Raw genomic sequence first — 14,143 nt, 5'->3', positions numbered from 1 at the left:
CTGAATTTGAGGTCGGGAGTGAAGGGGGATGCTCCAAGAAGGAGTACAGTTACCGTCGTTTACAGCGCCAACCAATCACGCACAAAGGCGATGAATCGGGCGAGGAGATGGGGTCCTGTGTGAATTAACAATTCCTTTCAATTAAGTGCGCAACCAACAAAAAAGAAGAAGAGCGGCTCCCCAAAAAGTGGAGTGACGGGTGGAGGAAGGGGGTAGCTGACGGCCATAAGAGGAAAGGGCAGCGCAGCCAACGATATTTTCGTTTCAATAAAAATCAGTAACCCGAGGATGCAGGAGCAGGATCTCTGGAAGCGGCGGCAAATGAATACGTTGCATATGTGAGGGTGAGCGATGTACAAAAATGAACGCCGACAGATAACAGGCAACGAATTGGGGGGGCGGGCAGCCAAAAGGCGGTTGCAGGGCGGCGTGGCTGGGTCTAAAAATCAGCAGCAACTGTAACAAGTTTCGTGTTTCTTTTTACAGTTTCTTCGTTACAGTCAATCAGTTTTGCATGAGCGATTTCTTTACTCGTTTGCGCCAACTCTACAATTTACTCACACACACACACATACGCACAAACACTCTTACACTGACTTTCGCCCTTCGCATGTGTGCGTGTTTGGGGATTCCCCATTTTCCTTTTTTCATCGAAGTTTAAACGAGTTGCCTGCGTTCGATGATTTAGCAGTGAACTCTCTTGTTTGTTGCCAACTTGTTCAACGTTTATTTATTTGTCGCTGCAAAAATAAATGTTATAAAAACTTAACTTAAAAATAAAAAATTATTAAAACTTATTGTTTTATTATATTTATAAATGACTAGCAGACCCGGCTACGCGTTGCTGTAGCTAAAGTTATTGTAATATTATATTGAAGTATACAATTAAAGAAGAACTGTAGGTAAGGCAGATAGTCTTAAGTCTCTGAAAGAAAGCTGAGAATATGCCAAATAGCTTCGTTGCTGCTAATATATCTACCCATTTGGTATCGTGCTATTTCGTCATTTTTATGTATATCTTGTACTTCAAATATGGCCAAATCATTGCCTTTGTTTACATATTTACATATGTACTTAATTGATTTTACAGAACTGCAAAGCTCGACGTTGATATGAGCTTTATAAGTTTTTGAAAGTAATGGTGAATATGGTACCACCCACTGATTATCAAATTCTGTTTGATTTGGATAATTTGGCAGTCGCATTGTAAATGTGTGGCCACCATTCTCAGTATTTCTGCGGCGATATATAGGATAACCATCAATATCCGTGATAGTGTCATTCGTATGCGGCTTTGGGAAATTTTTCTTACATTTTCCATTTTCCATGCATGGCGACGTGATATTAAAAGCACCACATGGCCCATGGATCATGTGTTTAGTGACAACATCAAATAATTCTGGATCAATTAATGGGTCTGGAATTTCAGCTGATATTATTTGATCAATTTCTTCTGGGCGGATTTTATCTTCAAGCCAAATCAAAATGTGAGCATGAGGCAAACCTCGCTTTTGCCACTCAATCGTATACAGCCAACAACGTAGGATACCGAAAATTGAATATTTAACAATAAAATCAATTAAGGATTTCAATTTTTGTTTAAACACGCGAGCAGTTATATCATGACGATCAACTGCTTGTTGTCCTGATAATAATAAAGTTTGTATCTCTTCCCAATTCGGGTTACATGTAAATGTAATAAACAAATCCGGTCGGCCGTAATGACGTACGTAAGTCATCGCGTCTTGTATGTATTCCTGCATGTTTCGTGGACTGCCAATGTAGCTTGAAGGTAAAATAAAAGCATTACCGATGTCATTAGGATTTAAATTTCCGTCTATATTTCCAGCAACAGCATCTCGTAAGTGAATATATTCTTCTGATCGTAATTTAGCTTGGTTGAATCATAACTAAAAAGCAGGAATGATTTCACTGTATGACAATAATTCGTCACTATAATTTGAATTTGATTTACACTTCGGTCTACGTACGTGGTTGGCTATGCTAACACCAAAAATTAAAAAAGTAGAAATATTAGAATTTCACGCTATTTCGTTTACTACAAAATAAATTTAATTTATACCTTAACCTCAATAACGCGTGGTAATCAGGCTATTGTCGGTTTAGCATAGCAGCAAATTTGCCAATATTTCGTAGACAAAACGTGGTGTTGCTCTTGCTTATTTTTTATAGCATACTTTTGCGGGCAATTTGAAAATATTAAAAAAATGTAACCACTTACTATTGCATTCTGTTCGCCTGGTACTTCAAAATGAGGTTTGGTTGAATATGTTGGTATTGGCGGAACGAATTCGAAGGGACAAATTGGAAAATCCACTTTTAGGTACCAGGCGAACATAATCCATTATAAACAAATAATTAGCAATAAAATAAAATTGCGACTTTAATTAAAGATCTAAGCTATCCTATCTCTCAAGTTGGACCGGACTGCTTATGGTATGCCAATTTAATTTAACATCGGTTAAGTAGTTTAGGAGTCCATCGCGGACAAACATCGTGACAGGAGATTTATATATATAAGATAACAAAATTCAAAATAATTATCACTCACCTGTGCTTCCAAAGAAGTCTGAATTCTTTGTCATCCATAAAGGTAGTCCATCATTAACACCCGCATCTACTGCCAATTTGTTGAACTTCATCTGGGCTATCCAAACTTTATTGCTCAGCTGTTGAGCCCTTTCTGTAATTAAAACCGAAGCTGAATCAAACGGAGTCCCACTTAACTACACACAATTATTCGAACACCGAAGCAGGGAAAATTCGGCAACACAACGTTTACTCAACTTGTGGCCAAGTTTCCATTGTATCCAACAACTCAGCTTGCCTTTGATTTCGTCTGAAGTTCAAATGTGAACGACGTGATATTTGCTTAATTTTTCTCTCCTCCAATCCACTTTTGTTTTGGCCCCGAGGGAGTTTTTGGGATTCGGGCTCGCACGAATAATTATTTGCCCATTTGGGGGTTGAAGTTTCGCCACGGCTCAGGTAATTTGCACAGACAAAAGGCGATTACCACTAGACCAAAACAATTAGAATCGGAATCAATCGAGGCAAGACGGAAACAACTCCCCCACGCCCATTGCAATCGGATATCAGGAAACTGATTCCGCTCGCCCACAAAACATGCAGATACCTGAGGTCGAAACTCAAGCACCACGTTCGTTTTGCTCGCCAGTTGCTGAAAATGGAGCTTATACCATGCCAGTTTCCATGGCGGTTCTTCTCGATTTTTCGCCGCATCTTTTGAGAGTTGGGAAATCAGCTTTCCTCGCAAATCTGATTAGGCTTTCGCCCAGAACTTTAGAATTTTGCTGATTGTCTGATTTTGTGTTTACATAACTTACAAGTTGAAAGGGGAAGATTGAAGGTAAGTGCCTACAATGTTGATTAAACGCTTTTTAAGAAGTATTGGTTTTTAATTATTATGATTGGAGGTTGCCCTATTTTGAAACCCAAACTAGTTTTATCACAGCTATGAACTTTAGTGATTTTTTTCTTTTTAATATTTTATAATCATTTTTTAGTTTTTCAAAAACTAATGGACGATAACTTTAAAATCTTGTGCCAAGATGTTTGGCTAAAACACATAAAATGGTTTTTGCTGGTAAGCGTTTCTGTTGATAATGTCGACAAAAAATATCAACGAATTTTAAAGTGCCATATTTTATATGACATTTCGTTTTAAAAATTGTTTGTCATGTTGAAATTCTTACTTCATGTGCCTCTTTTTATGAGCTGCTTTATTTTAATCTTTTTTATTCCATTTATGCTCTCTGCGTTTTTACATGCCACATTTGTTTGTTTCGTTTACTTTATTATTGTAGGAAATTTTAAGATTCATTTCCTCGTACGCACATAAAACAGAGGGAAATCTCATACATACATAAAGCAGAGCTCATCTGCCACACACGAAATTTTCTGAAAATACATAATTTCATTATGCTTTCCCCCGCTTTTTCCCCCCTTGGCATCGCCTGCAGCGGAAACTGTCAACACGGATTGTCCCCCCTCCATCCAATTCTCCGCTTTCCCCACCTCTCTCTTCCTCTCTCTCTCTCTATCTCTTGGCCTTTTTGGCCGCCCCCTCCCACTTTTTTTAGCCGGGAGCGTTGGCAGATAACGGTTTACTTTCTTAATCTTTGTACATAATTTTTGCGACTTCATGCTACGCAATGTCTGCCGGATTCCGTCTGTTTCGCTTCTTGGGAATAACATACGCTCTTTTGCAGCCCCGCCATTCAAGGTAGCTTGGCTTATCAGGCGGCTTTAGCAATTTATTTAATTGGCAAATACACCTGCTTTCGTTAAATGAAATCTATTTAAGCAAATATTAGGACGAACTATGTGTTCAGCTTAAAGCTATCTGAATTCTTGCGGTGAGAAAATGGTCATAACTTTAAGCGACCTTTTTTTTTATATATCTTAAGGGTTCGAAATTTTTTAAAGTTACTTACATTATCAATTTATAATTTGTAATGAAAATAAATGGACAAAGGCAATACGGTAGTTTATTAACTCTAGAAATAATGTATGTATAATTGCATTAAAAGTTATATAATTTTCTTTTTAATTACCTTGTGAATTGTCTTTTTCAGCTTGTAGAGTATTTAATGGCTTTTCGGCAACAAAGTGGCCTGGATTGCTCTGTTTTATCAGCTTATTGTTTTCCTTGTATGAAAAACATCTGTGCTTCGTGGCCTTGGGCCCTCAGAAAACCGCCCACCTCGCTGCATATGTGTGTTAATTCTTTTTCTTTCCTTTTAGTGACTGTCTGCAGGTGTGTTTCCTCAAAGGGTCCCGACATTATCTCCCAGAGAAAAGTCTTGTTTCAGCTCCTTTCCTTTGTGGCAGCTTGAGTGCGTCTCCAACTTGACCGAGGTAAAGGAAAAGAAATATCTTTAAGGAAGCCTCCGTTGCGCTTTCAATTACCAACTTAGCGCTGATTACTTATTCGTCATCGTCATGTCCGTGGATTCGAGGGGAGGATTCGAGGAGCGCTGAGGGGGATAAGCTGGCCCACTTTTGCTCCGCCCAGGCCACAGGCATATTAGTCAAAAGGAGTTGACTCCTCCACACTTTCACTCAACTCAACGCGACTCGACCGACTTCGACTTGGACTTCGCCATCGAGTTGGACAGCTCGACTCGGCTTGGCCACTTAATCTCGCCTTTTTGGTATGCACGGGCTGTATTCAAATGAATTCTGATTGAATTCATTGAAGCTCATCAGTAAGAAGCGATTTTTTTCTATCTAAGACAGCAGATGAAGCTGGAGCAGCGGCAAGAGTCCTGCTGCGACGACTGGGCCTTGGCACATCCTTCAGACATTTATTTTCAGTAATGGAAAAAATGTGTTCTGCAATTTCGCTCATTTTTATACATAAATTTGCCTGGCAAACCCACGAGTGAAGCGGTCCGAACCAAAAGGGAAGAGAGAGCGAGAGAAGTGCGGGAAATATAATGCTAAAAAGTAAAGTAAATAAAGGATAATGCAGCAAGGATATAAATTACATAAAGCAGCGCGAGATGACTAACTGTGGCAGGCCAGAGCCGGTCCACGACAACGGAACGTGGCCAGCATTAGCTGTTCAAACAAAGCTTTCGAGGGCTCCACATTGGAGGTTGGTGATTGGGGAAGGGGCGTCACTCCACAGAGAATTAATATAGAAACTGATATTAGTCAATTTCGTATTTTTTTTACCAAAAAACTCCAGTCTGCTGCAAGCCACTAAACCATTTTACGTACCCATAACTTGCAATGACAAATTATAAGTGAATTTCAACTCTTAAGATGTTAAGTTCTTTTCAAAAATAATTATTATGAGAATAATAATGGTAAATTATTACAAAAAAGTTTCCTTTGTGAAAGTGATATTCTTTAGATGATTTTTCTCCGTGTGACAAACGGAAGCCAAGGCTGCGCATTAGAAAATGGTGCGCACAGGAAACGGAAGTGGAAGTATTTTTAATGATTGGTAAATTTTTTGACGGCTCCTCCCTTGGCACCCCGCTCTTCCCCCTTTCGTCTCTCGGCTTTTTGCGTTTGTCCCAAAACGCATCGAAATTGAGAAGATGGAGCAGGCGGGAATCGTCCTCGTCTAATATTCCTTTGTGCGGCCGTTATTATTGATGGAAATGCAAATTGGATTTTCAAATTTACTTCCCTGTTTGCTCTGCCAATCGACACACAAAAGTGCCGAGTGAGAAGTAAAAAGCTAGGAAAACAGGGTGCAAAAGAGCTAAAGATTCGCTGGGGATTCGTCACTTTTACTCGGGATTTATGGGAAATTATCAAGGACAGGCGAAATGTTGCATTTATCATTGAAACTTATTTGAGCAAAGAAAGTTATTGATGTAATACTTACTACTCTTTACTATTGATCAAAGTACTATTGATTAAGTTTTGGAAACATGTTCCTATGGGTAATAATTTAGTAGATATTCTTTAAAATAACAATAAGACCATTTATGTTATCACACTATTTCCAGAAAAATATTGTTGTATACAGCTTTTAACTCAACAAACCTTTACTATTTGACGAAATACAATTCTTTGGCATAATTTGACCTCATTAGAGAATTTCTCATTTTTGTACTTACCTCTTTTTTCACATTGCCATCATATCTTCAGTCTACTTTTTCCAGCTTGTCGCTTCTCGATTCCACTTGCTAGTCGCTTGCACTTTACTTCAAAGTAATTAACGCCGATCCAAAACAGACGTCAATTTGCATAGCTGACCCTCGTTCCTTAGCCCGATATCCTTCCACCCATAAACCCTCTTTCGGATAAGGGAACCTATTACTCAAGACGTTCAAACACACACTGATGGACTGAGGGGGTTGAAGGGGGAGAGGGGGAAGCTGGGAAATGGAAGGGGAAAAGTAAAACAAAAACTTGCAGCTACTGAAAACAAAACCTCTTGAATTTTAATTAAACGTTTTTATGCAAGAATCCCAAATGCTGGAGCCCCCTCTTCCCCCTTTGCCCCTCGTCCTTGCTACATCCCCTTTCGCTCCAGCACTTTCTTGATTCATTTGGGTTAGTCCTGCTGCATTTGAATTTTTGCCTTTGCCTTTGGATTTGTATTTGTTGTTTTTTGGATGTAAAAGCGATTGCATTTGCGAATATTTTTCTGGCAGCTGCTGAAAACTTAAAGAAGGGTCAGAAGGACCCGCTGATGAAGAAGGAGGCGAAATGAAATTGCAGGGTTAAAACTGCCATTGACTGCACTCTGTAATTCAATTATCGACTCTTGGCAGTAAAAAGTGTTAATTATTAGTTTCCTTTACTCCTCTCTCTCAAGGGAATCGAGAGAAAGGCTGGAAAAGAGAGCGAGAGGGGGGAAAAGGAGACAAATATTCCAGCTAATGAAGACGTTGGTTAAAGCCAAGGCAAAAAGAAAATCGAGGCGAAAAGAATGTGCTGATGGCCAGCCATCAGCGTAGTCCGTAAAAACTTTTTGAGGGATTATAGTTTGAATACTTTCGCATAAGTTTTAAATTGTTATATAAAAAAGCGTTAAAAGTTTCGCTTTTGAGAAGTTTACAGTTTTTAATTTTTTTAAACTATTTTCAAATATGTAAGATAAAAATAAATAATAATTTTTTGATGGGTGCCGTTTTGTTTTCCTTTAATTCTATTGCTCAGTAAGTTATCATGATTTAAATAAGGGAATTTATATTAAATGCAGACATCTGACTTTCTGGACAGTTTTTAATATTAATTGGGGTATTCCACCCCTTAAACTACACCCTTGTGCCCTTGGCACTTTGGCATTGATGACACACGCAGAAGCTGCGCGGATTTAACCACTCGATCTCGACTCCACTGGCGGATCCCTAGAGTGGTTCCTAGGCGCCTCCAATAATTGATATTAGTTTAATCATAATTCTGTCAAGACAACTTGAGTGGGTGCTTTGCGAGCTAATTGAAGGTCCAAGGAGGCAGATTGCTTATTCCTGAACCAAAACAGCAAACTTTACCTAGAGTGTTTAGCATAATGTTAAAAAACAAAAATGAAGGAATTAAGGAATAATATTAAAAGAGCAACTCTTGATGTATGTATATTTTCTATTCATTAAGTTAGAACAATATTTACAATAGATCGATTATACAAGCACTTTAAATCATTTGTTCACCTAATTAACAGCTTTAAGTGAGGACCCTTGTTCCCTTCTGTACTTCCAACATTTCTGTGGCGCACTCACTCATTAGGACACCGTCCGGTGAAATCTCCGCTTTCTGGCCTAAATCAGGTCGCAAATTCGATTGTGTTCAGTCCGAATTTCCATGACCTTTTTCCGATTGGCTGCACCAGTTTTGGGAGCAACTCTTGTTGCAGTTTTTGCCATCTAGCGCGCGGATTGATGATTGAGCAGCCAGCGCAGCCCAGCCTGGTGGATGCCACATTCCGTGGATAAGCTTGGCCCCAACGATTGCTACTTCCGCCAGGGCAATCGAGCCCAGGGAGAAAGGGGTTCTCCAGCTTGGGCATGATGCGGAGTGGTTCAAATTGAATGCAGATGGGCGGCGGAATGGGGGCCAGAACGGCGGCATCAGATTGCAGCATCTACCGCGCGCTGCATAATTTATGGCGCCCAGTGTGCCCCCAACTCCCTAATTCTTTCCACTTTTTTTGCTGGTTCTAGCTGTTGTTGGAGCTTCGAATTTGTATGTTGCCTTTGACACCAGCTAAAGGGGTTACGTGTCTGCCACTTCAGAGGCATTCGGCCCCGCCCCCAGGACCTCAGACCGCCCCTCCCCCTCCCCAGTCGAAAATCCTTTGCCTGGCGTGTCTGCGTCTGTTTTCGAACTTTGCAGTTTTTTCGTGCCAGGGAGTTTTACAGTTTTCGGGGGTTTTCCCCCGATTTCCCGGCCTGGGCATCTCCCATTGCTTTGGCCGTTTTTCAAATGTCTGCGCCATGTGCATGCGAAATTTCCCAATGGAAGCCGACACAGAGGAGCGTGCACACACATTTTGGCCGGCAGACAGCGCGATAACCTGTGCTAATGAAGTGTGATGTTGGCCAAAATGTGAGTCTCTTTGGCGCTCCTTTGTGACTATTTCAATCCCAGGATGCGTGATGAATCCTAATTACTTTGTGAACAATTGCTTCCCTCAAAAATTATTCATATATCTGTAAAGCTAATTCATTTTTTAGCAACTTACTTCCTATTTATATTTTAATACTAATAAAAAACCTGTGCTAATGTTGCGGAATGAATTTAAATTATGTGGCATTTATATATTGAAAAAAGTCATCAAGTTTTTTATTAATAATTTACCAATTATGGTAACGACTGGAATTCTAATTATTTAGGGTTTTAAAGCTTACACAAAAAAATGTAATCCATATTTAAATAAAAAAAAATGTTTCAATAAAAATCTTTAATATTGCAACAAAATAATTGAGGTTTTAGCCACTTTGGTTCACTTTGTTCGTGGGCGCAATGCTTTTCTTTTGTTCGCCTTCCTTGTTATACATTTTGAGTGCTTTCAAAGTGCAAATTTATCAATCATACGACACGTATGCCGAGGTTGAGCTCGTGCTTGTGTGTGAGTGTGGGTGTGCATAATAAACTGATTTCAACGGCTGCCAGTCTTTCTGCATTAATTCATCCCATATTCCGCTTACCGCTCATGCTTGCCATCCTTCTTCTTCTCTCTCTGCAAAATATAATTTTTAATAATTTTATTTTTATATATAGAGTATGTATGTATAAAATAAAATTCACATCACGCTGATGGCAGTGCGTTGGTGATGTTGTTGCTGCTTTTGTGGCTGGCGCTGTGTAACATTTAAAATATGCACAGTAACTAAAAGTATTTTTCACACAAATTGAGTTTGCGTGTGCCACGCCCCCAATCCGTCCAGCCCGCCAACCGAACCGCCTCCCATGGGCAATGGCAAAAGTGAACGTCGGCTGTGCCGTCGCTGATGCTTTGGAATTGCCAATTTTGCTGCCAGTCAACGGACGTAGCCCTTGATGTTGCTGCTGCTGTTTGCTGTTTGCTGTTTGCTGTAACTGATGTTGCTGCTTTTCGGTGCTGCTGCCACTGGCGACATGGAAAATTTGCTGCCATCGCCAGGCGTCACTCAGCCAGGCTGTAAAGCCAGGCAACAAGGCAACATAAACGGCAACAACAACACCAACAACAAAAGCAACATCAATGCAAAGAGCCCGATGTATTCAGTCGCCGAGGTGGTGGCATAATTTAATAGAGTCGGTAATATCAATAAATTTTAAAAGCCTTTTAATGCGCATCGATAAAAATAAAGCAGACGCGTCTTCAGCGGCATAATTATCCAGAAATGAGCGGCCCAAAAACCGGAGTCCCCATAAATTATCCAGCATCTGATGGCGGCAATGCAAGACCAAATTCAATTATGCAAATCGCATGTGAGAAATTCAATTGAAATACGATAATTTCAAAAGGGACTGGAGTGGAGAGTATGGGCTTAAAGTCACTGAATGTTTTACAAGTGTATTATGTCCCTGCGAAATCAGCTCAACAGCTGAAGAGCTCGAAAACTCCGAGGCTCAGCTTTCCCCATGGAAATTTGCGCACAAAAGCCAAGAAAGCGGAGAAAAATGCTATAATAAGTAGCAGAGCGGAGCGATAAAAAGTGTGGAAAGCTGTCGTTCATATGCAACCGAAACAATGCAACAATGCAGCCCAACCCCACCAGCTTCACCAGCTTCACCAGCTTTAGGAGCTCCACCAGCACCACCAGTGCCGCCGTCACCACCGCAACCACCAAAGACAATGTGCAGTATCCCCGTGGCTTAGTGGTGCGAAGGGGTTGACGGGGGGACAGTGGCTGCCTGAAATGCAGCCAACGAAAATTCATGGCATTAGGGGAATGCCAAACGAGCTGGGCAACATAGCAACAGAATCAACTAAAAAGGAGTCGGGATATTTAGGGAGATTACACAAAGAAGAAGAGTCGGATCACAAATATCCTGGAATATGTGGGTACTCATTTTTAAATGCTTTTTGTGTTTGAAAGCATTTAAAATATTCTAGCTCTCACCGTTTAAAATAAAATAACCTGTACTTCAAAGTAAATTGATGTATGTAATATTTTCTAAAAATCCTAGTTACCAAAAATATATAAAATATATTAGACACACAGAGCTATTATACATGTAGATATTAAAAATTCAATTTGGATAATGTGCATACATATGTAAAATTTACAAGTAAGACTAAGTAAAAGTAGAAGTAAATTATACACTGTTTGGATCTATTCAAAATCTTATGGCTTTAAAAACCGACTAGATCTTCCGTAATCTTCCTTTTCCAGCCATTATACCCTCTACTTTTCTGCAACACACTCGAACCGATTCCCATTAGACAGGATACATATCTATGTGCTTGTGTGTGTGCATCTGTCCTGTCTGCCTTAGTTGTTGACGATTTGGTAACTGCAGCAGTTAGCTGCTCCTTCGCCGCTTTCCGCTTTCCGAAGCTCTGGCTCAGTTGCAACTCCGGCCGGCAAGTGCCTTTGGCTTATAAAATATTTAAACGTTTTTGCGGCTTTGGCCGCAACATATTTGCACTTTGGGGCCACGGGCTGCCACTGTTCCAAGTTCTTTTTTTCTTGGCCAAAAGAAGAGAAAGGGATGGGGAAATAAAGTCGAGTCGAGTTGAGTTCAAGTTGCGCCTGAATGCATGCTATTAATATTGTGCGACAGCTGGCGAACTGCTTAAATATTTACTCAATACGCAGGGCAAGAACTAAAAAAGCCACGGCTTGTCAGTTAACCCCCGGATCTGGCCGATATGCTAATACGGTTATGGTTACTGCCACTGCTCCTGCTGCGGCTTCCATTCTTTGCGGTTGTCCTTGTCGTGTTGGCTCGAGAGGAAATTTCATTATGCCAATTACTTGCATCAAAGCTGCTTGGATAATTGACTTTGCTTAGCCTCGGCGAACCCCCATCCCCCAAGCCCCCAAGCCCCCGGAAACCCCCCTTTTTGGTTTGCATAAGACGCCTTTTGCACATTAGCTGCCCTCTACCTCTCTCGCTCTTTTTATGTGTGTCCTTTTCACTCCCTTGCAGCATAAAATAATTAAACCTAATTGACAGTTTTTCGACATCACCTTTGTCGCTTTAGTGTGACAAGTCAGGAGACTTTTCCTCCTTCTCCTAACGAGCTTAACTTTTAAGCAGCAAGTGCCTGCTTAGTTTTTACGGCTGAAAGTAACTAGTGCCGTAACTAGTCGGCCGTTAGTTGCTTTACTTAAGTTTGATTCTCGCAGGCGGAATAAAATACATTTTAAGCGGATAAAAGCAGAGCTAAAAATAACTTAGCACGGCTTGCAAATGAGTTTGTACTTTGTTGTTGTTAGTGGTATAATCGGATATTCTCGAAAAACCAATTAAACCAAGCTTGTTCCTAAGAAATAATTCTATCCTTGAAAATTAATCAAAGCATCCTTGACTTTACATCTTTCAGTTAAATATGTTATCGTTTTAGAGCTTTCGTTTTGACTTGGCATTAGAAAAAAATTCCCAAAAAAATAGTCAATATTTATCAAAATTTCTGTTAATAAATTTTAACTTAGATTCAACGGTCAGGATGAAGTTCTATCCAAATGCGGACGTGTGGTTTTGCGTGGACAAGCCCAGTTGCATGAACAGCTACCAGAAGTATCCACCAAATCACAGCTGGAAGCTTCAGGACAAGACGATTCAACGGGAGATCTATTACTGGCGCGACTTAGAGGGAGTGAAAAAGACGCAGATCAAGCTCAAGGACCTCTACTTCACCAAGTGGCCCAAAAGTCGCATTCGACCACAGGCCTGTTTGGGAATGCTCTATGCAACTGGCAACCGATTCATCCGCTTGACACAAGCGCCGCCAGCTGGTTTCAAATGCGCACCGATGCCCGTCAATTTGGCCACCGCCCAAATGGTCAAAGGTAAGAAAGTTTTCTTCCTAATTTTGGCGGAAAATTGGTAGTATTCCGTAATACAATGTTCACTCATCGCTCTTGCATCCTTGCTCTTAACCCATTTGATTAAAATGTGGCTTGTTATTCGAAGCTAAATATTCTTCTTAATGTTTTGACAGTTGAGCTGCGCAAAAAGGCCAAACGTGATAGAGCGGCTGCTAGGAAGGCTAAAAGAGATGCGAAAAAGGCCAAGAAGGCCGCCAAGAAGGAAAAAAGGCAAGGGAGGCAAAGGCGGCAAGGACGATCTCAAGCCGAAAGTCATCAGAACCTACGAAGACGCCGAAAAAGCTAAATAATTCAATCGAAGTGTATCTTGTAATTCGGCAAACTTTTAAATATTTAAAATATATTCGTACAATAGTTGTGATTGGTGGTTGCATTTTGTGGGCAAGGAATTATAATGAGAATAAAGACAGCATTTAATTTTTGTACATTTTGTAAACAATCTAATTCGTAAACACATTTATTTTTTGGGTGTGCCAAGAATTCCGCTTATTTAAAGCCTCCGTTTCTTATTTTGAATTAATGACTTTAATTTTGAATTTTTGGCTGTCCCTCTTTTGCCTTAAGTTTAATAGTGGATTACTGCCTCCCCCCCTTTCCTCGGTTTCCTCCCAACTTGACTGGAACCCCTTGGGCTGCCCTCGCTTGGCTGATTGCCTGCATTTAATCAAATTAATTAATGGCACATTTCACATTTATCATTTACCCGGTTGCATATTTTCCCATTCTTTGGTGCATCAAAAAGCCAGTGCTTCGCTTCAGGCTTCTCCGACTGCTGCCACGCCCACTTTTAGTCGCCCTCGTTTTTCCGCCGCCCTTCGCGGCTGATTGAAATTACACGGCAGTCTCCGCTTTCACTCCATATAACTTTTTGTTGCGATTTTTTTGTATTCAGTCGCATTCTTTTTTTTGGCACAAATCAACGAACTGCAAAATTCAATTGAAAATCGTTGAATGCAAGTTAATCAGTTCGCTTGGTTACGCTAATTATGTGGCCAATAAATGTGTGTGTGTGTGTGTGTGGATGGGCGGACCGATATATTTACAAATATTCATGGGAGTGAGCGTGTGCGAGTGATCTGGGTAAAGTAACCAAATTATTCGGTTGTCGAATGGTCTGCAATTTAAGGGGTTATATACCTTTTTGACCA

At 40.4% G+C, this 14,143-nt stretch overlaps 1 protein-coding gene across 1 annotated transcript; it reads left to right on the top strand.

The window, feature by feature from the left end:
- The first annotated feature begins 12,496 nt into the window (after window positions 1-12,496).
- Window positions 12,497-13,356, top strand: LOC108094797. Its single transcript, XM_017195569.2, is given in 3 exon segments — window positions 12,497-12,956; window positions 13,109-13,212; window positions 13,214-13,356. Coding segments are annotated over 3 exon segments (519 nt in total). The 5' UTR covers window positions 12,497-12,613; the 3' UTR covers window positions 13,286-13,356.
- The last annotated feature ends 787 nt before the right edge of the window (window positions 13,357-14,143 follow it).

The sequence above is a fragment of the Drosophila ficusphila genome, unplaced genomic scaffold, assembly GCF_018152265.1.
Source record: "Drosophila ficusphila isolate 14025-0441.05 unplaced genomic scaffold, ASM1815226v1 contig_414, whole genome shotgun sequence".
Lineage (NCBI taxonomy): Eukaryota > Metazoa > Arthropoda > Insecta > Diptera > Drosophilidae > Drosophila > Drosophila ficusphila.
Note: the sequence above shows the minus strand (reverse complement) of the source record. Positions and strands in the feature narration are given on the sequence as shown.